The sequence below is a fragment of the Balaenoptera physalus genome, assembly GCF_965194825.1.
Source record: "Balaenoptera physalus genome assembly, chromosome: 8".
In the NCBI taxonomy this organism is placed as follows: Eukaryota; Metazoa; Chordata; class Mammalia; order Artiodactyla; family Balaenopteridae; genus Balaenoptera; species Balaenoptera physalus.
In genome coordinates, this window is record NC_138887.1 from 119,498,615 (window position 1) to 119,524,078 (window position 25,464).

At 48.4% G+C, this 25,464-nt stretch overlaps 1 protein-coding gene across 29 annotated transcripts in view; it reads right to left on the reverse strand.

Annotated features, from left to right (window-relative positions):
* Window positions 1–7,939: 7,939 nt before the first annotated feature.
* KMT2C (lysine methyltransferase 2C) overlaps window positions 7,940–25,464 on the reverse strand; it is a 275,535-nt gene continuing 258,010 nt past the window's right edge. For 15 of the 29 annotated variants that reach the window (XM_082473728.1, XM_082473717.1, XM_082473739.1 and 12 more), the window contains 15 exons: window positions 24,320–24,461; window positions 24,037–24,184; window positions 22,349–22,527; window positions 22,126–22,262; window positions 21,032–21,281; window positions 19,674–19,813; window positions 19,141–19,248; window positions 16,669–17,788; window positions 15,565–15,701; window positions 14,620–14,762; window positions 14,215–14,434; window positions 10,726–10,842; window positions 10,327–10,400; window positions 9,889–9,997; window positions 7,940–8,209 (listed from right to left, as the gene is read on the reverse strand). In XM_082473728.1, coding sequence (XP_082329854.1) covers window positions 8,117–8,209; window positions 9,889–9,997; window positions 10,327–10,400; window positions 10,726–10,842; window positions 14,215–14,434; window positions 14,620–14,762; window positions 15,565–15,701; window positions 16,669–17,788; window positions 19,141–19,248; window positions 19,674–19,813; window positions 21,032–21,281; window positions 22,126–22,262; window positions 22,349–22,527; window positions 24,037–24,184; window positions 24,320–24,461 — 3,117 coding nt within the window. In that variant the 3' untranslated portion in view covers window positions 7,940–8,116. Of the gene's footprint in view, window positions 8,210–9,888; window positions 9,998–10,326; window positions 10,401–10,725; window positions 10,843–14,214; window positions 14,435–14,619; window positions 14,763–15,564; window positions 15,702–16,668; window positions 17,789–19,140; window positions 19,249–19,673; window positions 19,814–21,031; window positions 21,282–22,125; window positions 22,263–22,348; window positions 22,528–22,827; window positions 22,875–24,036; window positions 24,185–24,319; window positions 24,462–25,464 lie in introns of those variants that run through there. The other 14 variants (XM_082473737.1, XM_082473736.1, XM_082473735.1 and 11 more) reach the window with 7 other exon arrangements.

A 25,464-nucleotide genomic window follows, 5' to 3' on the forward strand; every position in this document is an offset into this window, starting at 1 on the left:
GACAGAAATGAAACTTGACCCCTACCTTATACCATACACAAAAATTACTTCAAGATGGTCATAGATCTAAATAGAAAAAAAGAAAACTATACAGCTTTTAGAGGAAAATGAAGAATACCTTTATAACTTTAGGGGAGGCAAAGATTACTCATTGGAAGAAGTAGTCGTCAAAGATGAATGAATTGGACTTCATCAAAATTAAAAGCTTCTGCTCAAGACACCGTTGAGAAAACAAAAAGCTAAACCACAGACTAGTACCCAGAGTGTATAAAGTGCTTAAAATTTAATTAATTTAAACCAATTTTCAAAATGGACAAAATACTTGAACAGACCCTTCACCAAAGATGTAGAAAATGGCTCAGCCTGTGAAAAGGTGTTAATGTCACAGTTATCAGGGAAATGCAGAGTGAAGCCACAATCAGATACCACTTCACACCCATTAAAATGGCTAAAAGATTGATGTGGGTTCTGAGGAGATGGCAGAGAAGCTGTTGCAGCACAGCTTTCAGATCTTCCCCCAGTCGATACCCACGTAGAGTGAGAGCAGCTACACGGCCAAACCGAAGACCCGAGGATAACGTTTTCAAACTAATGAGGTGACAAGGTAGCCTCACAGTCTCTAAAATAAAGTGGGTAGGGAAACAAACTAACAGCTGTAAGCCCTGTGTGTTATTGCCACGCCCATGACAGAAAGCAAAAGGAAGCAGCAACAGAGCCCCTGGTGGGCCCGAGCATGAAAGAGCCCGAAATCGGGAACAGGTATCAGCTGGAGACACGGTGGTGAGTATGAGAGCAGCAGCTAAGCCGGGAGCAGTGCAGGGTGCCCACGCGCCCCAGTGCCTCTGAACTCTGGAAACTTCCCGCCAGGGCTTCTTTCCAGGTCAGGGCCCCAGACTGGGGAGAAACTGCTGGGAGCAGAATAAAAATTGTGCAGGAGAGGTCCAACGGAGAAAAAGGAAAGCTCTAGCTTGGCTGCGGAGGAGGGGGCCAGGCACTCCCGGCAGCCGCTGCCACGCTGTTCACGCACGCGACAAAAGACACCTGTGTCGTTCTCATCATCCATGTTAGTCCACGGGTTTTAGGAGATGTCTGCCGGAAATGGGGACAAAGACCAAAAACGCATCGATTATAAATCACAGTAGCGCAGTTTACCCCCCGGTCTTCGAACGTGGATCCCCAGTAGCAAAACAACCATAGAAGCCAAAAGGCACTGGCACGTTACCGGACCATTCAGTCCTTAGGAACCATCCAGTCTGTCATCGTATCGTATGAGAATCTCCCAGGGTGAGGCGACTTGGGTTTGCAGGCTTCTATTCGGTCCAGTCAGGTTCCAAAATCAGGAGTGGTCCCAGCCATATATGGCTTCCCCCTTTGCAGCATCTGGTACAATCTCTCCAGGTGCTAACGAAATATTAGGTTCCCATCACATAACCCTTTATTCATTCCTTTACCCTCGGCTACTTGTTTTCCTTGTTTTCATTTATACCCAAACTTTTCCCACCTTTAGAAGGGACGGACATTTGGTTCGGTCACTGTGCTGGTCTACACTGCAGGGAGCAGTACTAGTCTGGGAAGTCCTTGCCCCTCAGTCCACTCCCATTCAGAGAGGGTACGGTTACCCAGGTGCAGAACGAGTGGGCTGCCTTCAGCACCAGGCAAGGAAGCCGCATTCACTGGTAGCCCCAGTTTTGCCAGATGGGGTGAAGGCACAGCCTGTCCCTTCAGGCCCTTAGGAATTCTGACATAAAGGGTAAAACAAAAACAAAAACAAAAAACATAGTTAGAAAACATCCCTGTTGACAGTCTTTGTACTTGCAGCCCCGGTCCTATGACCACTGCATCAAGTAGGGGAAAAAGCTGAGGTGACGTGGGGAAGAAAGAATGAAAGCACACCAGGAAGACAGGCTCCCAGAACCAATCAAAACTGTAACACTTGTTCAAAACGAACTAGGAGACATAAGTCGTGTGAAATGACAACATAAAGCAGAATTTGAAAACTCACAAATGACAGAACTCAAGCAAAAATTTGAAATTAGAAGAAATAATTTCAGAAATGAAGAATAAAAGGAACACAGCAGGGGTGAAGAAATATGGTAAATAATGCCTTTAAAGAAAATAGAATTTGATGAGAAGGAAAAAATTTGATCAAAAAGAAATGAGAAAATTACTACATCTGTGGGGTCTGGGCTCGTCCTCCTGGGGTAAACAACTAGAAAAGTAGGAAAAAATACAGAATACAACTCTTTTCAAACATGGGATCACAGGACTGCAGGACAGTATCCAGAGAACAAGGGGAGCCTCGCCTCACCCCAGCTTTCCGCCCAGAGACAATTTCCAGCCTGCTGTGCAGAGAGGGGAGCCCCAGAGAGGCTGCTGGTCTTGCTGAACTGAGACGGAGAACAGCTCAGGGAGGCCAACGCGGCCAGAATTTGCAGCACAGAATGTAGGGCCGGAGGGAGCACGCGAAGAAAGGGTCTCTGTTTTGAGTCTGGCCACGTTACTGTCCACAGGTCATCGTGACCCCAGGAGACTGAGCCGAGAACACATTCCGAGGAGAGAACGAGTCCTGGGAAGCTATGAACCGAACCACTTCCAGAGATCACAGCAGCCAAGACACGGCGCTGAGTAACCAGGGCACCGTATGTTCCCCCGAAGGACCAGACCTCAGCAGTGAGGCCTAGTTAGACTCATCCTGAGAATGCTTGCAGAGCAGCTTCAAAAGGGGGACCCAACGCTCAAGCAGCTCAGCTGCCGCCAGAATGAGAACACACCACCATCCAGCCTTCACCGTGAAAGCGCAGACTCTGGAATCCAGTAAAACTTACTAGATGTGGAAAAGGCAAGAAAATGCGACCTGTATCAGCAGGAGAAAAAAGAACAATCAGTTAACTAAAGAGACCCAGAAATGAAAGAATTAGCAGACAATGGTTATTAAAAATAGCTCTTATAAAAATGTGCTAAAAGTTTTAAAGGAAAGCTTGAACATAATGAGGAATGAAACAGTCAAATCAGAACTGTCAAGGTCATGAAAAGCAAGGCCACCCTGAGACACTGTCACCAGAGGGGACCAAAGAGACATGGTGACCGAATGCAGTGTGGTGGCCTGGATGGGGTCCTGGAACAGAAAAAGGATGTGACTGAAAACACTGGTGAAATCTGAACAATGTATGTAGTTTACTTAATAGGAATGCACCAAGGTTAATCTCTTCGTTTCGACAAGAAGAATGTTCTATAAAATATTAACATTAGGGGAGACGGGACAAGGGGTATTTGGGAACTCTCCGTATTATCTTTGCAACTTTTCTGTAAATCTAAAATTATCCCCAAACAAAACATTTATTTAAAAGTCCAGTAAATTGCTATAATGCAGTTTACTTGAGGTACATACCTGTAGACGTCCATCACAGCATTATTCATGAGGAAAAATCGTAAACTACCTAAACATCTTCTAGTTTTGTTTTTTTGGTGGTTGTTTCCCCTCCCTCCTTTTGTTTTTAAGGATAAACACGGACATTTTATACGTGTGTGTGTGTCTGTGGGTGAATGTGCTTGAATACGCATGAAATATTTCTGGATGGATCTGCAGGAAAACAATAGCAGTGGTTTCCAGTGGGTGGGGAAATTGGCTGAGAGACACGGCATAGAGGAGACCTAGCTTTTACTGTGTGCTTTCTGGTACATTTTGAATTTTCACCACGTGCAAATACTTAAAGGTCTAAATAATTTTGTAAACCTTCTGTTGCTTAAAAATATTGAAAACCACTGAGCTACACGATCTCTAGGTCTGACATTTAGTGATTCCGTTATTCCAATACATTTTTTATTAAATAAAAATAAGGGTATTTTAATTACAAAACGTCAAATATTTTTACACAGGTATTAATCTACACCGTCAAGAGTAATGTATCCCTTTGTTTCAGAAATCGACCGTCTCTGTTCCTCTGTCAGCTGGGCTCCAGGAGCTGGAAGCCCCTCTCTGGGATGGAGGGGCTGCTGGGGGCTGGGGGGGCAGGGAGCATGCTGCGCCTGTGCGGGGGGGTCAGCTGAGCCCCAGTGGAAGCCGGGAGCCAGGGGTGGGGGTGGGGTGGGGAGGGAGAGGTGAGGAACCCACACGCCTGCTCCTCTTTCTTCTCCTTTGGGCTGAAAGTGCCAGTCCCTGCCCTCAAAGACTGATATCAGCTGTTGAGACTGTCAAGTAAAACTAAAGCTCTACGTGTACGCAGTGCTCACGGGGTGGGGCACGAGGGCGGGGAGGGCCTCCTGGGGGAGCAGTCTAGGCGGACGCACAGAGGCCTGAACACCTGTGTCTGGGGCAGGGGATGGCAGGTCGCTTTGTCCTGAAGGTGAAGGGGCCTCGGGCCAGGCTGCGGGGTGAGGCCCCAGAGGACAGCTAGATGGTGCCTGTTGGCGCCCCCGGGGGCGGGGAGAACTGCCACCTCCAGGGTTAAGACATCTTGGCGGAGCAGCTCTGGGGAAGAAGCTAAGCACCGAGTCTCGGAAGTGTAGCTTTTCTGGTCACAGCAGAAGCTGCTGTAATAGCGACAGGGCTGCCGACCGTCCCCAGGTTTGGAGCGAAGGAGGCAGATGCTTGGGAAGTCGTCACCGCGTGGAGGAGGGGGAGGTTTGGATGGGGCTGCAGAGGGCAAGCCAGCTGAGGACAGAGGCCTGGGAGCGCCGCGCGGCCAGCGGCGGTGGGATGGGGTTGGGGGAGCAGAGGGCCAGCAGGTGCCGCGCCTGCTGGGACTTTCATGGAGCAAAGCAGGTGACGGTCGTAGCCAAAGAAACACAAGGGAGACACTCTTCCCACCTCAGTGGCTGGGATAAGAACCGGGTTAAAAGACCTTCTGGGGCCAGAAGGAAATCTTCAAACATGCAAACCCTGACCTGCAGGGAGAGAACGTCAGAAGCCCAATCGGGAGCCTGCCCCGGGGGGCGGGGGGGGGGCGGTCTGGGCCGCAGCGAAGAGCCATGAACCTGACCCCGGAGGCCTCAGCAGCTTTGGCGCGGAAAACGCCACACCCTCCTGGGAGACAGAGACGCGGCCCAGCGAGACTCCCGCCGCCTCCGGCAGCTCAGGCGGACACGCCGGGGGGACAGGGATCCCAGAGAGCCGGGAGTGGGGGACACGACGACAGCGAGAAGGGGCTCCTCCCCCTTCCTACCAAGGAGACCGTGGGCTCATTGCAGAAGGTCACGCAAGTTTCGAGAACCCTGAGGAACCACAGGTGAGGCGTGTGCCGGTCCAGACGTCGTGGCAGGAACAGGACGGGTCCCATCAGCCCTGTGTCCTCACTGCTCAGGGCGGCCTCCCCTGAACCCCACCCACCTCCCGCCTCCATCATCTCCAGCTCAAAAACCACCTGTCTTTGTCTGTGTCCACATCAGGTTACAAGCTCAGTAACGCAGGGACCGGTGTCACGTTCTGGTCCTTCCAGGCGCTGAGTAGATGAGTTGAGTGTGTGGTCAAAGAACAAGGGAACGGCGGCAGCTGACAGCTGGGGCCACTGGGCCGGGGCTGCTCCTGCCTCCACTGTCACCCCAGGGCCCACTGCAAGGGGCGCCTGGGGTCTGAGGCACCGGCTGGCCCTGCAGAGACAGGCTTTGGTGCGATAGACGCTTCGCGTGATGCCACTTCCTCCTGCAGACTCACGAGCTCCGCTTCTCCTCGGCCCCCGGCCCGCGCCCCTCTCCCTGGGAGGCCGGACCCATCCAGGTCAGCAGAGCTGACAGCCAGAAGCACCCTGCTCGCCCATCTGAGCCTTGGCGCAGTGACGCCTTGAAGCTTCCTTCCTCGTGTGTCTGACGGTGAGAAATCGAGCGTGAGGTCCAAGGAAAGGCCGCCCCGAGCACGGGCTTTACAGCCCGGCACAGACGTGACCGTGTCCAGCCCCGTCCAGATGGACAGCTTCACAGACGGGAGGCGTTTCAGACGGGCATTTAAAAGAATTGGTCAGATGATGGGGGCTTGGAGACCTTCTGTAAAATCACGCAGTGCACAAGCTGTTGTAGGAAGTTGAATGGGATTCTGAGCAGTTTCAATTCTTAGCAGCCCCCTTAGAACTTACATCTAAACTTCTCATCTGAAGAGGGAGAGAACCAAGTTGATCACGTCCACACGCCAGTCACTCTGAAAGGCTGGGCCAGGCTGTCGGTGAAGTTCAAGCGCTCGTCAGCTTCCAAGCTGTGATCAGAACACCAAACAGAGACTCAGGCAGCATTTTATAGATGTAAAATATTTTATTTGTAAATGGTGATCTTCTAAATCTGTGTCCACAAATTCCAAAACCCATAACACTCTGTATACTTCAAAAAATTCAATTTTTGCCAACATTAGATACTATTATACAGAACAGAAAACAAAACAAAAACCCGGTAGGACAAATACTGGTAGGATGTCAGAATATTGTACAAGAGAAGAAAAATATTCAAGAAACAAATTTCATACAGCTATTTATCAAGAGAAAAATATATACAATTGATTTATTCTGTAAGATAAAAATACACCATGCCATATACATGACAAGTTGAGAACTGCGTCACTGAATATACCAACAGCTTTACAGTCCACTTGAATTGTGCACACAGAAACTTCATTTTATACTTAGCCTGTGAAGTGTCAGTACCAGAATCTTAAGTACAAAATAAAAAGCTAACCTGGTTCAAAATGCTGATTAAGTTTCTACAAGCAAACACAAAACAGTGTGTTTTTTTTATTAAAGAAATGTAAACAAACAGTTCATACAAACACAGTTGAAAATTACATCTTCCAAAACCCTACTGCCGGGGTCCTGCAGCTGCAAGCATGGTCACATCTCTCCTTTTTTTTTTTCCTTTTTCAAATTTTTGTGTTAAATAGAAGACTAGAGAGTTAGATTAGAGTTCCTGCTACATGATCCTAGTATGTTTACATGATTCTTTGTGGCTTGAAACAAAGTTCTAATCAAAACTACTTCTGCTGAAGAAAAATTCAGCCTCCATTTGGGGGTATTTTTAAGCAGTTATTCACAGTTATCACAAATTGTAAGCACAAAAAAACCTGACTGAAGAAGTAGGGATGCAACAATATAATATGAAAAAATCAGTTTAAATTACCAAAACGGCTATAAAAGTTGTAGTCATAGCATACACTCTGTTCTATGAGAAGTAAGGTGTATAAAACAATTAAGTACTAACAGACCGTAGTTTCCAAAAAACCCCAAACACTCTAGGTTGAAATTTTGGTTATTACATAATTATAATGGCATATTTAATAACAAAATTATATTGTAACATCCCTATGAACATTTTATAAGCACCCGAGCTGCTGCAGAGCCTGGTAGCATTTGGTCAATAACTATTTTTATACTGTATTTTTTCTCAAAATATTTACATATTTGTACAAAGTAACAGGGTTTGTTAGTTTTGCAGGTAACAGCAGCAGCTTGGCTTTCTTCTAACTTTTATTTAAAAATAGCTTCATTCACTTAATAATAAATACAAAAAGTTTCTCTTATTTTACAGAAATCAAAAACTACAATAAACTGACTCATGGAATCAAGTATTTAAATGTATTTTAGTGCAAGTTATTATCCCTTAGCTCTATCCCTAAGGAAGTCATTCAGTACATTCCTTGTTCAGTGGTGTCTACTTTATTTAAAAACTTTTAAATTAGAGGGCCTGCCCCTTTTTCAGATAAGGCGGTGGCCAGCACTTTGGACGTCTCCCTTTCGCTGGTGATTTCAGTCTTACATTCACAGGAAGGCCTCTGCCCTGGGGTGGGGCAGGGCGGCCATCGGCTCTTGCCCCAGTAAAAGTTTCTCCTTAGTGAGACTAAAGAAGCATAACGAAACAAAACCCACCCTCAAAAAGAAAAAAGAAAGAAAAGAAAAAGAAAAAAAAAGTGCTGGACCATTCTGTAATTCTTTAACCTCAGCAACTTCAGGAAAGTTGCCTCGGTCGGCTTTCTCCTGGTGCTCCTCTAACCTAAAGCACGGAGGAAATCAGGACTCCCAGAAGCTAGTTTCCAAAAAGTCACAAAACAGAAAACAAAAACATCTTTCCGTCTGCGAAATTCAAATGCTGTGTTGAATCGCTCCTTCCTAGGGACGAGCCGCCCTCTGAGACAGCGGGGAATGCATCAGTTCATCCACTTCCGGCAGTTCACGGCGCCACAGTGACAGGGGATCTTGTGCTGGTCGTCCTCAAAGTCAAACTTATAGTCATAGCAAAGCTGCCCACAGCAAAGACACAGTGTGAGAAAGGCCTCCCTCTGCCTGCTGCGCACAGCCAGCCCACAGACGGACGGAATTAAAGGAAGCCCTGATGCGTCGAGGGGCCGTGGGACTTGGGTGGGGAGGTGGGGGAACCTCAAAAGGAAGCCGCGGAGCTGCCGGCCGTGCTCTTCCGGGGGATCCCGCGGGGCCCGAGGCAAGCGGGAGGCACTATTCTGGGGCCAAGCCGGAGGCGGCGAGGGCAGCCGGTGCGTTTCCACACCGCACACCGCGGTGCCGGGCCCGCCGCTCTGGGTGGGACAAGCCCCCCATCCCCGGGCCCAGGGGGCGTACCCCGCCCCTTTCTTGCCAGACGGGGCAACGAGATGGGCAGAGGTGAGTCGCTCTTGCCTGCGAACATCCTTCTCCATCTTTCCTCACGTACAAGAATATTTAAAAGACGTTGCTCTATTTAGGCGCAACCGCATTATCAGTAACATCTCAGATCAACCCCGCTGTCAAGGTGGACGGGAGTCTGCGTGATTCCCACGGTGGAAGCCTCACCCCGGGGCCCCGACCCCTGAGAAACCTGACACGGCCAAGGTCCCTGTGATTCGAATACCCCGGGACACTATTTGCAAAGACTTCCCTTCTGCACCGGAAGGGAACACACCGGTATTTACTGAGTTCTTACAGGAACTCCACGAGGAACTGTTTCTCCTTGTGTGTAAGGTGAGGTACAGGCTGGAGGGCTTAGCGCGGCCCACTCGGAGCGGCGTGAGCAGGGCCTGGGGCTGCCGAGCCTCCATCCGTCCCCACGCCGTGACACCACCCTGGGGTCCTCACAGACTTTCTCTAATTTACTCAAGTTGGTGAGATGTGCAAAATAGGCCCCGGGTCAATTCTTGATTTAAAAAAAGCACATTCCAAAAAGATGACCAAAAAATACAAGTATAATCTCACAGCTCTGTTCACGTAGGGCTGGGGGCTCAAACCCAGTAAAGAGCCTCAGGCGCCTCCCCCCCTGCACAGGGGAGGCTCCCCACGGAACCCGCACCGCGTGGCAGCCGCTTCCCAGGACACCCCGATCCCAGGCACGGCGCGCACCTCGAAACGCGTGCTTGCCACGACTGTGACAAAGTCAGGAAACGTAAACAAGGCAATCAAGACTAATAACAATCCTAACAGGCGACGTGCTGGGCCAAAGTAATCCGTGGGGCAAGGGAAAGAACACCTAACGAGACAGCAAGAATCTGTTGGTAGAAAAGCCTGTAAGCCTGTACTGGCCCTGAGTGTGAGGAGGAGCCACGGGGACCCCCGGGGCACCCCCAGATTTGCCGCCTACAGCCTCAGGGTGACCTCACGTGAGCCACGATGACCCCGGGGACCATGAGGCACCAATCCCGTGACATTCTCGGCCATGAGCTCGACGACGGGCGTCATTTTAAAGAGAGGGTCACCAAGCCAAACAGACAGCGTGGGGGTCGAGGGGAGCCCGTCCACACGAGCGGCGCGGGGCGTGGGACCTGCAGGACAAAGACTGTCGGACTGAGACCTGCAGGGTGGCAGAGGCCGACTTTCCGGGAGGAGGGCTTTGCTGGCAGCGCAGGACTGGGCACCGCCGAGCCGATCACGTGTACAGGGGAGTCGGGCGCTGCCCACAGGGAGAGGCGCGCACAGATGTGAGCCCTGCGCTTACCTCTTCTCCCTTCTGGATCCGCCGACTGGAGCTGATGATGATTTTGTGTCCTCGCTCGAAAGTCACCACCTCAGCCACGCAGTTAGGTGCGCACGAATGGTTGATATACCTGCAAGCCACCGTTTCAGAAACTACTTACTATAAGACTTCGGAAGAAGCTTTAAAAAAAAAAACCTTTCAGCTCACAGGGAAAACTTTTTCGAATTACATTTCTATCTGTCCGTTAATAGAATATACACATTTTTTTTTTTTGGCTGCGCGGCTTGTGGGATCTCAGTTCCCCGACCAGGGTCTGAACCTGGGGCCCTGGCAGTGAAAGCGGAGAGTCTTAACCACGGGACCGCCAGGGAAGTCCCAAACATACAATTTTAAACAGAAATCCTCTCTGTGACTGCGAGGCCACCGTGAGCCCGCGGACCCACCGCGCCTCCCGCTCACCTGGCAGGCCCTCCCGTGAGCGTGGCGTCGATCACGTGGTCGCTATCCATGCGGAACATGTACACGCCTCGGTTCTGAAAGAGAAGGAGGTCAGGAGCCCCTCTGCGTGCCCGTCCCCGTGAGCGGGCGAGGCCAGACGTGCGGGGACAACACGCCAGCCCGTCAGGCGGCGTCTACAAGCTGTGAACGGAACCAACACGTCGGCAGGTGGCCTGTGAAGCCAGGCGCGTCAATCCAGCCACATCCTCGCAGACAGTAAGACCGACGGAAAAGACAGGAGGAAAATACAAACATATCCAGACGTGGCGCTGTTCGACACTGCACTTCCACCAGCATGACGGTCAGATCCGGCCCTGTGCCAACGGCTGTCAGACGGCACAGGAGGGGTGCTGCGCTCACCTGGGACTCGTAAAGCTTCTCCTTTCTGTTGGCGACTTCGTTCCGGATGATGGTCCCGATGTACTCGATGACCATGGTGTGCTTCTCGATGTCGCGAGCAGCGTACAGGCCCAGCCCCTGAGGAAACGCACGTGTACACACCTCAGAACCACTTGGCTTCCATGGGCAACTGGCCTGCAGCCTCTTTCACACGAAGGTACCACCCCTGGGTCACGGCAGAAGCCACACTGAAGACCCCACCTGAACTCTCGTGACCTTTTCACTGACCACACTCTCACCTGAACCCTGAATGCTGGACAATCTTTTCACCTAAAGCGATGATATCACTACCTTGTTTTTGTATCTTTTTGACACTAAACTCTCAGGGCTGACTGGCTGAGCGCTTCTTCTATCTGGCTGTCTTGTCTTGTACGTAATGTCACTCCCAGATCCCACCAACTCAACAGGCTAATGGCTTCTGCTATTTATTTTATCCCACCATTTCTAAAAGGACTTGACATAACAATAAGCTTACAGAACAGAAAGAGGGCTAACTATAAAGGATTATTATAATCTGAGTTTCCGCATTCTCAGCTAAAACTGACCAGATCCCCACCAGACGCGGTCCTCACCAAGCACCACCTGGGAGCACAGAGTACGGGGTGTGCTGTTGTTGGAAATTTTGGTATGTGAATTGAATTAACTTCTGAAAAAAACCACGTATGCAATTTATCTGTTCAATTCCAGATGAGACTCAGAGCTGAACAAACTAGAACACACAGAAAGAATCTGTATGGAGATGAATACAGTTTGGTATAAGAGACAAGAAGATCAGTGGAAATGAACAGAGAATCCAAATAGACCCAGGCACACGTGAAAACTTAATGTACAGTAGTTTGGTAGTACTAAAATTCTGTTTAATATGGATGGGTCATATACATTATTAGGTTGGCCAAAAAGTTCGTTTGGGTTTTTCCACAAATCTTACAGAAAAACCCCAACGTACTTTTTGGCCAACCCAATACTAAATGGTGCTTCCACAACTGGTTGTTCAGTGGAAAAAAAAATTTGTCTTAAACATAAAGAATAAAATTCCTGAAAGAAAAAACATCTAAGAAAGTACATACGCAACCCACAGTCTTAACCAGGAATAGAAGCTACAGAAAATTATACGTTTGACTATATAAAAATTAAAACTCTTAAAGGAAAAAACATACCACACTTTCTGGTAGGTATTTTCCCCTACAAAACATCCTTTGCCTAATAGTACAAGTTCTTATAAACTGCAAAACGGACAAATGCAGCTCACAGAAGAGCAGACCCAAATGGCAAACACGAAAAGTTGCAACTGAGGTGACATTGTCGGTCTATGCTTAATAGGCTGGCAAAAATACAAAAGGGTGGTAACGTTACCAAAGGGAAAACAAGAAAAATAGTCTCATACACTGCAGGAAGAAGTGGGCAATTACAGCCCTTCTGCTAAAATGAAAAGTACATGTACTTCTAACACAGAAATCTCACTTTGGGGCCTACACACCACTGACGTGAAGTTACCAATACATGGGGATATTTGTACAAGGTACTGATGGGAACACTGTTTGTTGTGGGAAAAACTCTAAGCAAAATACAGGCTCGTCAGCAGTGGAATGGCTTCCTTACTTACAGTTCATCAACATCATGGAGCATCACAGAGCCGTTTATTAAAGAGAATGAATCAGAGCTACCTCAGCTGTTCTAGAGGGGTGTAGATATCAGCGAGAAAAGGAAGATGCAGAAGAGTGTAGATAAGACAACCCCCCTTTTCCATATGCACACAGGTGTGCACCAGTGTTCAGATAGCAGCAGGGAAAAGACACAGGACACTTACTGGGTCGTGAACATGATTACCTGGGAGGTGGATGGAATGGAGGAAGAAAAAAGGGCCCCAAACATCAGAAACTCTCAAAAACGCTTAGGGTTAAAGATGACAGACCGAACGCAGGTAGTTAAGAAACCCTTAACATGACGTAAGGGAGCAAAACTAAGACAGAAGACCAGGAATGGTCAGAGTGAACGAGCTGTTTGGGAACATTTTAAACGGGGAAGTAACTGAGCGGAGGAGGAAGACACCACCGCCACGAGTGGAATCTTTTGAGGCTCCGTTTCTGAGGCAACAGCGAAAAGACCAGAAAGACCCTGCACTCGTGATATGAAAACAAGGTACCGGATCAACAGATCAAGGGCAGAAAGCGCAGCCAGCAGACAAAGTAGAAGCAGCTCAGAATGAGGACAAGGAACCCAGAAACAAGGCCACAGCAGCAGGGTAGACCTGAGACGGAAGTCTTCTCTGGCGGCACCAGAACCATTGCGGGTCCTGCCTCAGGGGCCAGATTCAGTAAGGCTGGGGACCCCAAACCCGCACATCCCCAGGTGATGCCCGTGCTGATGGTCTGGGGTCCACACTGTGAGATCCCGGGTCTCAGGGATCTAATATTTGTGTACAGAGAGAAACAGAGGTAGGAACCTGCAAAAGAATTAATACAAAAACATTTCTCAGACTGATGGCCACACTACTTCAGGCTGAAAGGGCTCATCAGTGGGGAAAGCAATAAATAAAAATGACCCTAACTCAGGCCCATTTTGGTAAAAATTCGAAATATCAAGAATCAAGAGAAGATCCTAAAAGTTTCTATAGAAAGAAGAATGTCAGTGAATACAGACAATGTGTCAATCAGCTTTATATCTGAAGGGACCACCCTGGCTTCTGAGGGGACAGGGCGGGAGGGGAGGGGCCAGACAGGCCTACACCGGCGCCTGCAGGTGAGACGGGTGGTTGGAACAGGGAGTGGATCTGAGGGAGCTCTTCAGGGAGGGAAAAAGGCAGCAGAAACTGATGCTGCTTTGGGTCTGGTGTAATGAGGCCAACGCACTCAAGTAGTAGATGGTGACACACTGCTCAGCGATTTGCAGAGCCTGGAGGGTGGTCAGCCTTCGAGACGGAGGACGCTGGCAGTGTGAGAGCTCGTAACTCCATCCTGGGCCTCCAAGGGGAGATGCCGCACAGACATTTGTTTCTTCCGGAAGTGTGACCACAGGTGAAAATTTACATGCTTAGCCTAGAGATGGCTTTACCTGTAAGGTGTCCCACCATCTATCCATCAGAAACTACATGATGATTTCACGAAGAGAAGGCTTCTGAAACTGGGCACCTTTTGAAACTATTTTCGTTTGTACTTTTCACAAGTGCCTTGAAAGAGCCCTAGTGAGCGCGCCGCGGATCCCGCGTGTGGAAGATACAGCGCTCCCCGCATCCCGTGAGCTCTCATCAAGACGCACAGAGAGGGCGTCCAGAAGCCGTCCTTCCACGCGGGGGAGTAAAGCATCCGCCCTCCAAGACCGCGGACGGAGCGGCCGGCGCCCCGGGCTGACGGGGTTTCTCTCCCTGCGGCCCGCGGTCTCCTGTCCCCTGTGCCGGACGCCAGCGCCCTCCCAGCCCACCTCTCCTCCTCCCAGAAGCCAAGCCCCACTCACCTGAATCCGAGACCGGGCCAGGTACACATTGGACTTCCACTCGGTTTTCATCTTGCGGTACTGGGACGACTTGGAGTGGACGAACTGCTTGCTGTAAGGTGCGCTCAGCTCCCCGGTGACGGTGCTCTGAAACGACTTGGAGGCACTGGTGCTGTTCAGGGTGTGAGGCCTGCAGGCGACGGCGCGCCGACGGGGACACAAAGGGAGACCGGAGACACCTCTGAGGGGCCCGGGTGGTTCCAGTTCTCACCAACGGCGCACGCGGGGAAAGCCGCCTAGCTGGCGCGGCCGCACACACACAGCCAGAGGCAGCAGGGTTTGTAAGCAGCAGACAGATCAAGCACAGAAAACCCCTAAGAGGCCTGGAAACCCTGGGCTGTACTATGTGAAGTTAAAACAAAATACCTTAACACAAACCTCTTGACATGGGCACTCATTTTAGGTTCAGAACGGGCACAACCTGTGGGGTTGACGGCCAGGGGCAGCTCCATGAGAGGGTTCCGGCCGTACCGGAAGGTGTAGTTTTCACACGCCTCAACCCCAGGGAGCTGGAAAGAAGCAAGATAAACGAAACATTAACTCACCTGATCAAGACTACAGGCAATCTTGAGCCGGCCAAAGGATGGCCCGACTTGAATTCCATGAAAATAACTTGTCAACATTTTCAAAATGTTGTGGACAAGAGGCTCTTTCAAGCCATGTTAACAGAAGCAGCTGCACTCAGGCACCTGACTATGTATGATGTGCTTACCTCCCTCGGGGGCCTGGGAGTACAGCTGGTAACTTAGGTTAACTCCTAAAACCATTCGTGTTAAAGGTCTTTTCTAGAATATGTTTCTTGTGGACACTGTCCTCTGGAGACACGACAGATGCACATCATTTAGGCAGGGCTCCACCAAAGGAAGCAACTGGGTACAGTGCTCAGTGGCTTTCGGGGTGTCCCGCTGCTTCTCTGAAGAAAACCCGTCAGTGACTTGTTTCTTGAAAACAATACCTTACAATCAGGCAGTTTTCCAAAAGCGCTGTGTGTAGACTCATTGGCACACGTGCGTGTAACAAGCAGGCATCAGACAGTAAGGGCTCCTGAAATCCAACTGCGCTCTGGTGACCAACCCTGGGCCCCGGGCAGGAAAGTGGCCATTAACGCTGGGCGCTGAGCCTGGTGAGCTGCCCGACCGAGTGAGCACGGACACACCTACGACTACCGATGCCTCGTTTTCTTTCAGAGCGGCAGGAGTTCACCCCCGACAAAACCACTACCTTGAAGTGTTGTGAGAGTGACAGCCCCGTGTTAAGTAAGGTGCGTCGTGCGACAGGGGGTGGCTCTCCGGCCTCGGCCCCGGCACTCACTGATTCTGCGATCCTCGCCACCGCAGAGACGGTCAAGCCGAAGAGATCCTCCCCTTTTAAGTAGGCTGGGAAGAGCTGCAGCATTTCCGACTCTTTTCTCACACATGCCACAGGCTCCAAAATCTTATCCCAAACACCTACGTATGGACAAAAAGACATTTTTTTAATGACAAACTTCCTCTTAGCGAAACAGAGAGGAAAACAGGATACAGTATAAAAACAAGAACGAAATGAAGACCAACCACTCACGAAGACTTACCAGATCCAAGTAAAGCCCGTGGGCAGTGATCTAACAAGCCTGGTGTATTACCTGCTTATCGGATGGCAGTAGTTTTAAAGACTTTATGAAGTTTGGGGGAAAAGAATATGTTACATTAAGGAAATTAAACAGTAGAATTGGAAAAGAAAGTTAAATATAACTGAAATTCGTACAAGTAGTTAACTCACTTTCATGCTGGCCAAGCAGCATATTAGATTTTCAAATGATTAATCCAATTAAGTAGTATCTGTAGATATACCCTTTCCTCTCAGAGTTAAATTAAAATATCAAATTGATATTTTCATTGGAATTATCTTTAGAGCATTTTCATACTTTTTTAAAAGAAACTGCTAAACTTAAAAAAGAAAAAAAAGCAGTTCTGCAGCACTTTCTACATCAATAAAAATGACAATCTAGGCTTAACCCTAGAGGCCGAAATTAAGTGTCTCATTTCTGGCTCTAAATCTGTTTAATATCTGATGCTCCTGAGATAAGACAATATGGCTTTAAATACGGTTCCCACCTTCTAGGTGACATTAACAAAGAGGGTCCCCAATGTAAGTGACAGGCAACCTTTATCTGCAAATCATTCTCCTATTTATTTTATAAACTCTGTTGGAATATATATTCTGATTTAGAGTAATTCTAGCAAGTGTTTAGAAAAAGACAGCAAGGTATGACAATACAAAGAAGTTAAGACTTGCATTTGCAAATGAAGAATCCACACCTGTTGTGATAAAATATGAAACAGACGTGAGAAAAACCACAGAAATACTGACATAAAACATTCATGTAGCCGAACGCTGGAGCGACTGGCTCGGCGGAGCCTGCAGGCGGGGCCTCACCTTTGGGGGAGGTGTCACTTAAGACGAGATCTTCGTGGCCCTGCTCCACGACTCTGATGACGAACATGGGGCGCCCGTCCTTCTCCTCGATGGAGCACAGGTAGCGACAGCGGCGGTTGGCGTGGCGTGTGCTCCAGTACAGCCGGCTGGCCTCGTAGCCCACGGGGAAGAGCGCTTTGGGAGAGTGGAATGCTTGCATCTGCTGGGGAAGCAGCTGGCCGATCGTGTGGAAGATGAGGCTTCCCACACGGAAGGTGTGGTCGCGCTCGCCCCGCTGCACGATGCTGGCGATCTGTCGTACCTCGTCACGCTGCACGTAGACCCTCCTGAAGACGGCAAAGTAACTTAATTCCTGCTCGTGGATTCCCTTTGGTTTGTGCATGGGACAAAGCATAGTTTTATCTTTAAAAAACATGCATTGTGCTTTAATGGCGCAAGTAAAGTGATAAATGTTGGTGCATCGAAATCTGTGACACCCGCTGGTGGCCCCCATCTTATGGCAGAAGACACATTTCATCTGCAGGCCTCTCCTCAGGGCCAGCTCCACGTTTATTAAGGCACCAGCCTGAGTCTCGTACACCTCCGTGGACCACAGGGCACAGTTCAAGTGGACCCACAGGTCCAAGTCGAGGTTGAGCAGCCTCGCTGGTCCATCTGTCAACCCATCGCCTTCTTCGTGACAGAAGCAACACTTGCGATAGTCTTTGGGCACAGGATCAGGTTTCAGGGAAGTGCCCAGTTTCTTCAGAAAGTCATCGATTTCCTCTTCGCAGGGGGGCGTGACGGTCCCCTTGGGGACCACAATGTGGACGCTCCACTTCTTCCACTTCATCCCTCTCCACTTTTTAGTGATCGGCCGACAGTCTTCAAACCCACCGTGGACAGTTCTTAGCCGAGGCTTTAACTTGACTGTTACCTTAAGCTCATCTGGCTTTGCCTCCACTTTGGCTGCTTCAAAAGCAGGAGGGAAAGTGATGGGCGGTGAGGTTGGGGGCGAAGCTTGTTCCTGGAGCTGCGGCAGACAGCGCACGTCGAGAGTGGAGATGTTGTTACTGTACTGATGAAACGCTCTGGAAGGCGTCTCTTTTATGGGAGAGTGTGGCAATGAAGGAACGGATTCCTGCACACAAAAAAAGAAACACAAGAAAGAGTAATTCCAAAGCCCCCAGGGCAATTCTTGCTACAACAAGAAGCCAAGCAGCAGGGTTCCAACAGCAGGGTGTCTGGCTCTGGGTCTGTAAGTGAGAGGTGAGGACAGGCGCACAGCGGAGGTCGATGGTGCTTGCGTCTGGACAGAGAGAGAGCGTGTTCTCTGCAAAGCCTGAACTCTGGAGACTATTCTGCTCTTAAGACTTTTCGTGGCACAGGAGCTAATTTAAATCTACAAGACGGAACAGCTTTTTGTTAAACCAAATAAGAACTCTGGACCATAATTTTCTACGAGCTCGTCCCACCCTCTGAAATTCCTGTTTGTTAACCTTAGGCTTAATTAATTGGCATAAGTGTGAAAGATGGGGAAGAAGTCCCCTGTCAACAAAACAAATCATATTTAACTTTTCTCAGAGGCTGCCCGGTTCCCATCCAACTGCTGAAAGGGCTGAGATGAGACAGAAGTTCCATTAGTTTCTTTTTAGATACAAAGTGTTGTCATAACCAAATCAACAGCAAACCCACAGGCTTCCCTCTTCTCATGCACCCCACCCTACACAGCTCTGAAAAAAGACGCGCCTCACAGAAAATCCAGAAGCAGGCAGACACTGCACACGGACTCAAGAAATTATGTGGTGGAAAAAAAATTCCTTCTCTCATCTAGGCTGATATATTTTAAAGTATAAATTTATTTGGCAAGTAGCTTGAATTTTATTACACTGGACGCTACTGCCTTTTTAAAAAAATAAGAGTCTCCAGAACATTCTTCTGAGAAAGACACAAGAGCAATGATGTGGAGGGAGGAGAGACTGACTATCACAGCACGGGAAAAACTTCCTTCAGCGCAAACAGTTAAAAACGTATCGTCCACATCGGCTACACACTCAAAGATACACTTAAACCACACAAAAAACAAATAGACCTTTTCCAACCTGGTACAAGACAGATACTTTTCCCCCAAAATACATGAATAGACCTGAACTGTCGTTGTGAACAGGTTTTCCCATTGGGACAAGATCACTGAAGCAATACTTTATAGTTGTGATTAAATTATTTGTAATTAAATAAGTAAAATTACAGATTTTAATAGTAGTGTTTTATTCAATTCTGAACTTTTAAGACGCAGTTCAAATCTGCCCACTCTTGTTGAATAAGCTGACGTTACTTAGTTTGCAGTGACAGCTGGACCGACCGCTCCTCCCCAAGCCGGGGAGCCTCCGCTCAGACTCCCCGGGGGGAGCTCTGGGTGGAGGAAGCGGACACACCCCCGAAACACAGGTGTCACTCAACGCAGACTGCTGACCGAAACTGTCCCCATCTTACCTTGCTTTCTGAGGTTTTTGCTTGTGCAGCTGATGAATAGAGAATAAAGCAGTTATTACTACAGAAGACAATGTCCTTCTCCGCTCTGCTCGAGCTGTCTCGGGAACCCTGAAAAGCAAAGAGAAAGGTGTGGGGAGCTCGACAAGTCGGGATCTAATGAGAACAAGATCTGCACGGGGCTGGGTCTGTTCTGTTCAAAGTGAAAGCAGCAATCCTAAAAGTAGTAAAAAGGTAACTACGAGCCAGTATTTAGTATATTATAATTTAGCCACAGAGAAACTACATTTGCAGAAATAAACTTTACTTTCCATATTTCACCGTTTAAAAATACGCGGCTCTCATCGGACCCCCTGAACAGGCTGCTGTAGCTACTTGGTTTTAAGCTCAAGCACATGAAACATGCTGATGGCGACCTCTGGGGGAGGCGTCTGTGGAGCCCCAGAAACGACTCCTCCTGACGCAGGAGCGGGCGCTGCCCAGGCACGGCGGGGGCGGGCGGGGAGCCGGGGGCCAGGGAAGGGACGTGCGAGTACCTTGCTCACAAAGGCCGGGTCTCTGGCCGGCTTCCTCACGCCGTGGCCCAGAACGACGACATGACAGTGGCAGCACCACTGTGGCCTGAGAGCCGCACTTTCTGTGACACCGTGACTAGTGCCCGTGCACCCAGAAAGGCCTAAAGACAAAAGACGTTCATTAGCGACTAAAGCTGACCACTACAAAGGCGGTCCAGGGTGTAAAGCTGTACTGCATCGATTGACTGCAATATGGTTCATTTAATTTACCACACGCTAGTCTTTAGTAATTAATAAACATCTTATTTTCTAAGCAATGGTTACGGGGCATCTATTACGTGCATGACACTGGGGTACAAAGAAAGGAAGCTATTCTCACACGGCTGGGACAACACGCTGGGCTGTGAGAAGTGTGGAGGGAAACCGGGACGCGCGGAGGGTCGTCTCCAGTCTCAGTGCAAAGTGAGTCGGGGGAAAGAGAATACTTTTGCTCCAGGGTGAAGAGGGTACGAAATCTCTTATGAAAGATGAAGAGGTATGTGAACGAGAGTCTTCAATGAGCGTGATGTGGAAAGGCGAAGAGGGATGAAGAAGTTCCAGGGCCAAGATAAAAATGCGAGCAAGGACGCAGACTGGTAAGCGTGTGACGATCTCAGAGCGCATCGCTCGCGTGGCCATGAAGGCAGAAGGGAGAAGCAGGGAGAAAGCAAGGGTGACAGAGCAGCCAGAGGCTGAGAGTTCAAACCCAACATGAGCAACTGTCAGCATGGCTCAAGGGCGAGACGTGGGGAGAGGCTGGGCTCTAAGAGCAGGTGAGGACGGAGACAAGACAGCCAAGAAACTGGTGAGCGAAGAGGCGGGGAGGGTGGGGTGAGGGTGAGGCCAGACCAGGAAGACGGGGAGGGAAGGGACGCCACACAGGTGCGAGGAACGGGCCCACCTTTCAGTGATGGGGAAGGTGTGAGCGCACCTACAGAAGAGAGGGGCCCCGGAGATGCCGCAGAAGGAAAGGGAACAGGAACACAGGCAGAGGTGGCGGCCTCATCTGCACAGTGTGACACAGCGCTAAGTAGGAGGGGAGGCTCGGGGCGCTGGAGAACAAACGCGGCTCAAGGGTAAGCAGGTCTCAAGGGTAAGCAGGTCGGAGAGCGCCTGCTTCAAACGCCTCGTGGCTGACAAGAGGGTGTGACGTAGGCCCCAGGCACTAAAGGTCCAGTCACGCCTCAGAAGACAGAACCCGGGGGGGTTAAGTCACCAAGGACTGAGTGCCAACACGTGACCTCTTATTCCCTTAAAATCAAAGCGAGATCTTAAAGAGAAGCAGCGTAACTTTTGAATCAAGAATGAATCTGGGGTTAACAAAATGTAAACCAGCTCACCATTGCTTGCTGGAGGGAAGGGCACAGTAGGCTGCTTCAGGTGGTAAGAGCTGGCTAGTCTGGGAGGGTTTGCAGATCCTGGTGGAGGCCCACGAAGAAATAAACGCTGTCGATACTCCAAACCTGGGTTTACTCTGTGGCTACTGACCAAACCCATGGATGGAACATCTGGAGCATTACTAACCTCGTAGCTGTTAGGAATCCGAACGTGGAGGAGGTCGGAAAATGCAGCCACAACACTGCTAATGTTCTAAAACAAAATTGCAAATGCTGCATTACCCACCCAGAAGGCAACAGAGAACCACTGAAGAAAAAGTCACATTAGGATAAATGCTATCTGCATGGTGCATACACCCCAAGCAAATCCAACCATTTTTATTTAGACTTAAGAGTCTCGGCGGGGAAAAAGGGTTTTAATGGGCCAATACCCAAACAAAGCTTCCATATACAGAAATCCTCATACAGGGATTCCAATTAATGTTAAATATCTGAGAGAACATTAAACTATTTTAGACATTTTAATTCAAGGAATGAGTTATAAACCTTGTCCTGGTTTTTACAGCTGGTCAGAAGCTTCCTTCAGGCGGACTCTCCACAGTCCACGAGAACTTGCCACTGTTACGTTCTGCGGGCGACCAAGACGCCCCGTCAATGGCCTACGAGTCTGGTGGCCAGCGAAATGTCATCAAGAAGTAAGAGTTTACAAAAATCCTCAGCCATGTACTAGTGTTTGATATGAGCAGCTGCCACCTGAACATAGTGCTTCTGGAAAACTTTCACCGTTGACAGAGTTCTTCACTGCTTCATTTTCTACGTGTAAACAGTTGTCAACTCTCTGAAGAGTTCTCTACCATATACATTCTTTAGTAAAAAAATGAGATCTCTGACTTCGATTTGCCCTTTTTGTCTTGACTGAGGCTGAGATCAATTTCTAGTACTCACGGCAGCGCAGATGTCTGAAGGGACTGCTGAGCCAAGCCCTAACTTTAATCTCTATCCGCGGTGACCCAGCTGTACGTGTCACTGGGAGCCACCTGACACTCCTTCAGAAATGGGTAATATTCTACAACGTCCAACAGCCAGTCCATCTTTACCTCAGCAGCTGTAGGATGCAGAGTGATTGCCACAGATATGAGACCCGATCGGGGACCATTTGGTGATGAACCAAAAGGTGACGTGAAAAATAAAGTGCCCGGCTCAGTTTTGATGTCATTCCTTCTAGATTCCAACCCTTAAAAAAGGAAGGATGAGTTGAGTGTTAACAGCTTTTCTAAGCGTTCACGTTAGCCAACCCTCCCACCGCACGGCGCCCCCTACCTTTCCCGGTGCTGCTCGGGAGGATTGGGATGATGGGCGACGGCACGGGCTCTGGAGGCTCCTCTTTGACCAGGGACAGGTCTGGGTATCTGCTCACTTCCATCCCGACCACACTCTCAGGAGAGGATGAGGGCACAACACTGTCAGGGGTGTCCCGGTCACCCCCGTGGTCCTGTATCCTGGGAGCAGAATAAACACACATCAGCGGGTGCAAGGCCGCCGCTGGGGGCTCCCCACACCAGCCCAGCCCTGTCTATGTGTGTGACCTTTGGACAGTGGCAACAAGCTGAGAAGCCAAAGATTCAGCTCAGGGCCAGACAGGACATCTCTTGGGAAAAAAATAAGAAGTATGTTTCACTATCAAGTAATTTACATGGTATGTTTCCTTCTGACTAAAGCTTTAGCATCCAAGTTTAAAGACCTGCCAAAGGAGGAAGACGTTGAGATTATAACACAGCATAGAAAGAATGGATACTCACACCTTTGCAAAGCTCCAGATCACTGAGACTAGGGAACACTCCTGTGGCTGAAAAAGGAAAGAGCAGTCCACCACACACCCAGGCACGCGTGCACAGAACTCTCCTGTGGCTGCTGTTTACTTACAGTGGCAAGACGGAAAAAACCTGGCCATTATGGCTTCACAGGCCTTCATTTTTCTTAACTGATAAAGCGAAGTGAAAAAAGGAAGAGACTGGTCTAGTCCAAGAAGCTAAAGGTTACCAAGGCAAATGGGGCTGTAGGGTGAGTGTGGTCTTGGGCTAAACGTTGTACGGCAGCTCGAGAACCTGGGGTCTCACACCGCCCACCCCACCCCACAGGAGACGCTGCCAGGCTGAAGGAACACTGTGAGAAGCAGCATTAACAGGAGACCCAAGAGAGGCTTCCAAGGAGCCCCTGTGGAACCCAGGAGTGGGCCCCAGACACGCGCACCCAGGAGGCCACCTCCCACAGCTGCTCCTGAGTGACAACTCCGGCATACATCTAGCGGTAAGGTCCAGGAGAGACAAAGAGCTGGGTTCTAACTCTGGACAAGTTACTTCCCCTTGGTCCGCAGTCTTCTCATTTGTACAGTAAAGGGTCTTAGTCAAATGACGTCTTATCAAAGAGAGGGTGGTTAGCAGATTTTCCAAGAAGAGAGAATAATTTGATGAGCTATATAAGAACCTCCCCTGGATCTAACTGGCTGGGTTGTGACTATCTACTAGGAGAAGCTGATTTTCCCTAATCAGAATCCTGGGGCTAAAGAACTGACACAAAGGAGTTACAAACTGTGGACAGGACAGCCCTTAAATTCTCTTCCACAAAAGCATGCTCTGCTCTGTGACTGCCGCTCTTTTATTTTGACATCTGCAAACATCAATAAACCCAGCAAATCACATTAACAGCTTATAAAGGACAATGATCTTTGAAATATTTTGCATGGAGAGTCCCAGTGCCTTAATGTCTATTCTATCATTATTACTTGTTGAACCTCCTATATCATGAGATTTCTAAAGTGCACAAATGAATTCTTTTTAATAGTAAGAATGTTTTATAAACTTTCAATTCTGAAGAAAATTATTCACCAAATTTCACCTTTTAAGTGTTTTTACATGCTTTTCCTACAGACATTATGCTATATACAAACACATATACATTTTTTAATAAATGAAATAACTAAAAAATACTTGAGAAAAAGGAACTTCTACCTTAATTCCTCCTGATTATTATGAGGCGGTGTTGGGAGTGAAGCAGGAACGTCCACTGTCTTTGGGCCTTGAGCAGTCGCTCTGGCCAACAAGTCATCGTGCGGTCTGAACGGCAGGTGAAATGGTTTAGGTCCTAGGCTTTTGGTAACTGGAAGAGCAAAAACACAAAATCATAAGTCAGTCAAAACTGGTAATGGGTAAACTTTACAATCCGACTGCCATTTCACCACACACAGCCGGCAAACTCCTCAAAGGTACAAGACTTGGAGGCTTGGCATCCTACCTTCATGACTCACTAATACTCCAGCTTTTCCAGCAAGTTCTTCAGTTGTTGCAAAACCATTTGCCATCTTCGGACAAGCCATAGGAGGTGGTGTAGGAGGAAGAGAGGCAGGGGGTGTTGGAGGATTACTTAAATTATTCTGCTGCAGGAGACCAAAAAATTTTAAATTATATGCTACTGAGCAAATATGCCACGACCTTGCTAAAACTTAGTTCTGTGAATTTTCAGCACAGGGAGGCAAGGTACAGAAATGTAATCAGAGGCACCTTCATTCCTAAAATGCACACCAAGAAGAAAAAGAAACGTACAGGCCAGGAGGCATGTCAGTGGAACAAACACCCATCATCCTCTGGACATACCACCCACTGGCTCACTTGCCCCAGCTTGAGTACTTAGCTTTGAAATTAAGAAGCAAATTTACACTGTGCCTGATTTGATTCTATACAACTCTTCTCAAGTTTCACTGTTAAAGCCAGTGAAGGATAGCTTTAAAATTCGACCAATAAATTGTAGAGAGTTCTCAAAAAATTCCTTTATTAAATTAAGATATGCCCCAGTTCTATCAAAAACGTGAGAATTTAAGATCCTAATCCATAACTGCAACTTGTATCTTAGATATTAGAATCTGGATTGTCTAAAATCTCAGAAAGAAGCAAAAGGAGTAGCAATAATAACTAAATGGACTGAACCTTAACAAATGTAGTTTCCCCCCAAACATTTCTCCCTGCTTAACGTCTGTCACCAATTTGTCATTGATTCATTGACTAGTCTCTCAGGGACTGCTGGAATCTACCAATAATACCGTGCAAATCAAGTGCAAGGTAAAATTACAAATCTTGCAAAGATCTAGGATTTCTGAAGATGATGAAGTTGCGTGGAGAACAGCTTGCATCAGAAGAGAAGGCATTTACAAGAGTTAGGAGAGGTTCTAACTGAAGAGAAAAGCCAACAACGATAATAAATGGAATATCACAAGAGAATGATTTTAATACTAAAGAAGAGAAGCCCTCAGAAAAACTGATGATACTCTCAAATATTTTTGCAAAAAAGATCACTTTACACAAGTCAGATGTGAAGTAAAGAGTATCTAATGAGCCTATCATACAACTTTGTTAAAAAAATATTACCAAAAGATAAACTTGGTT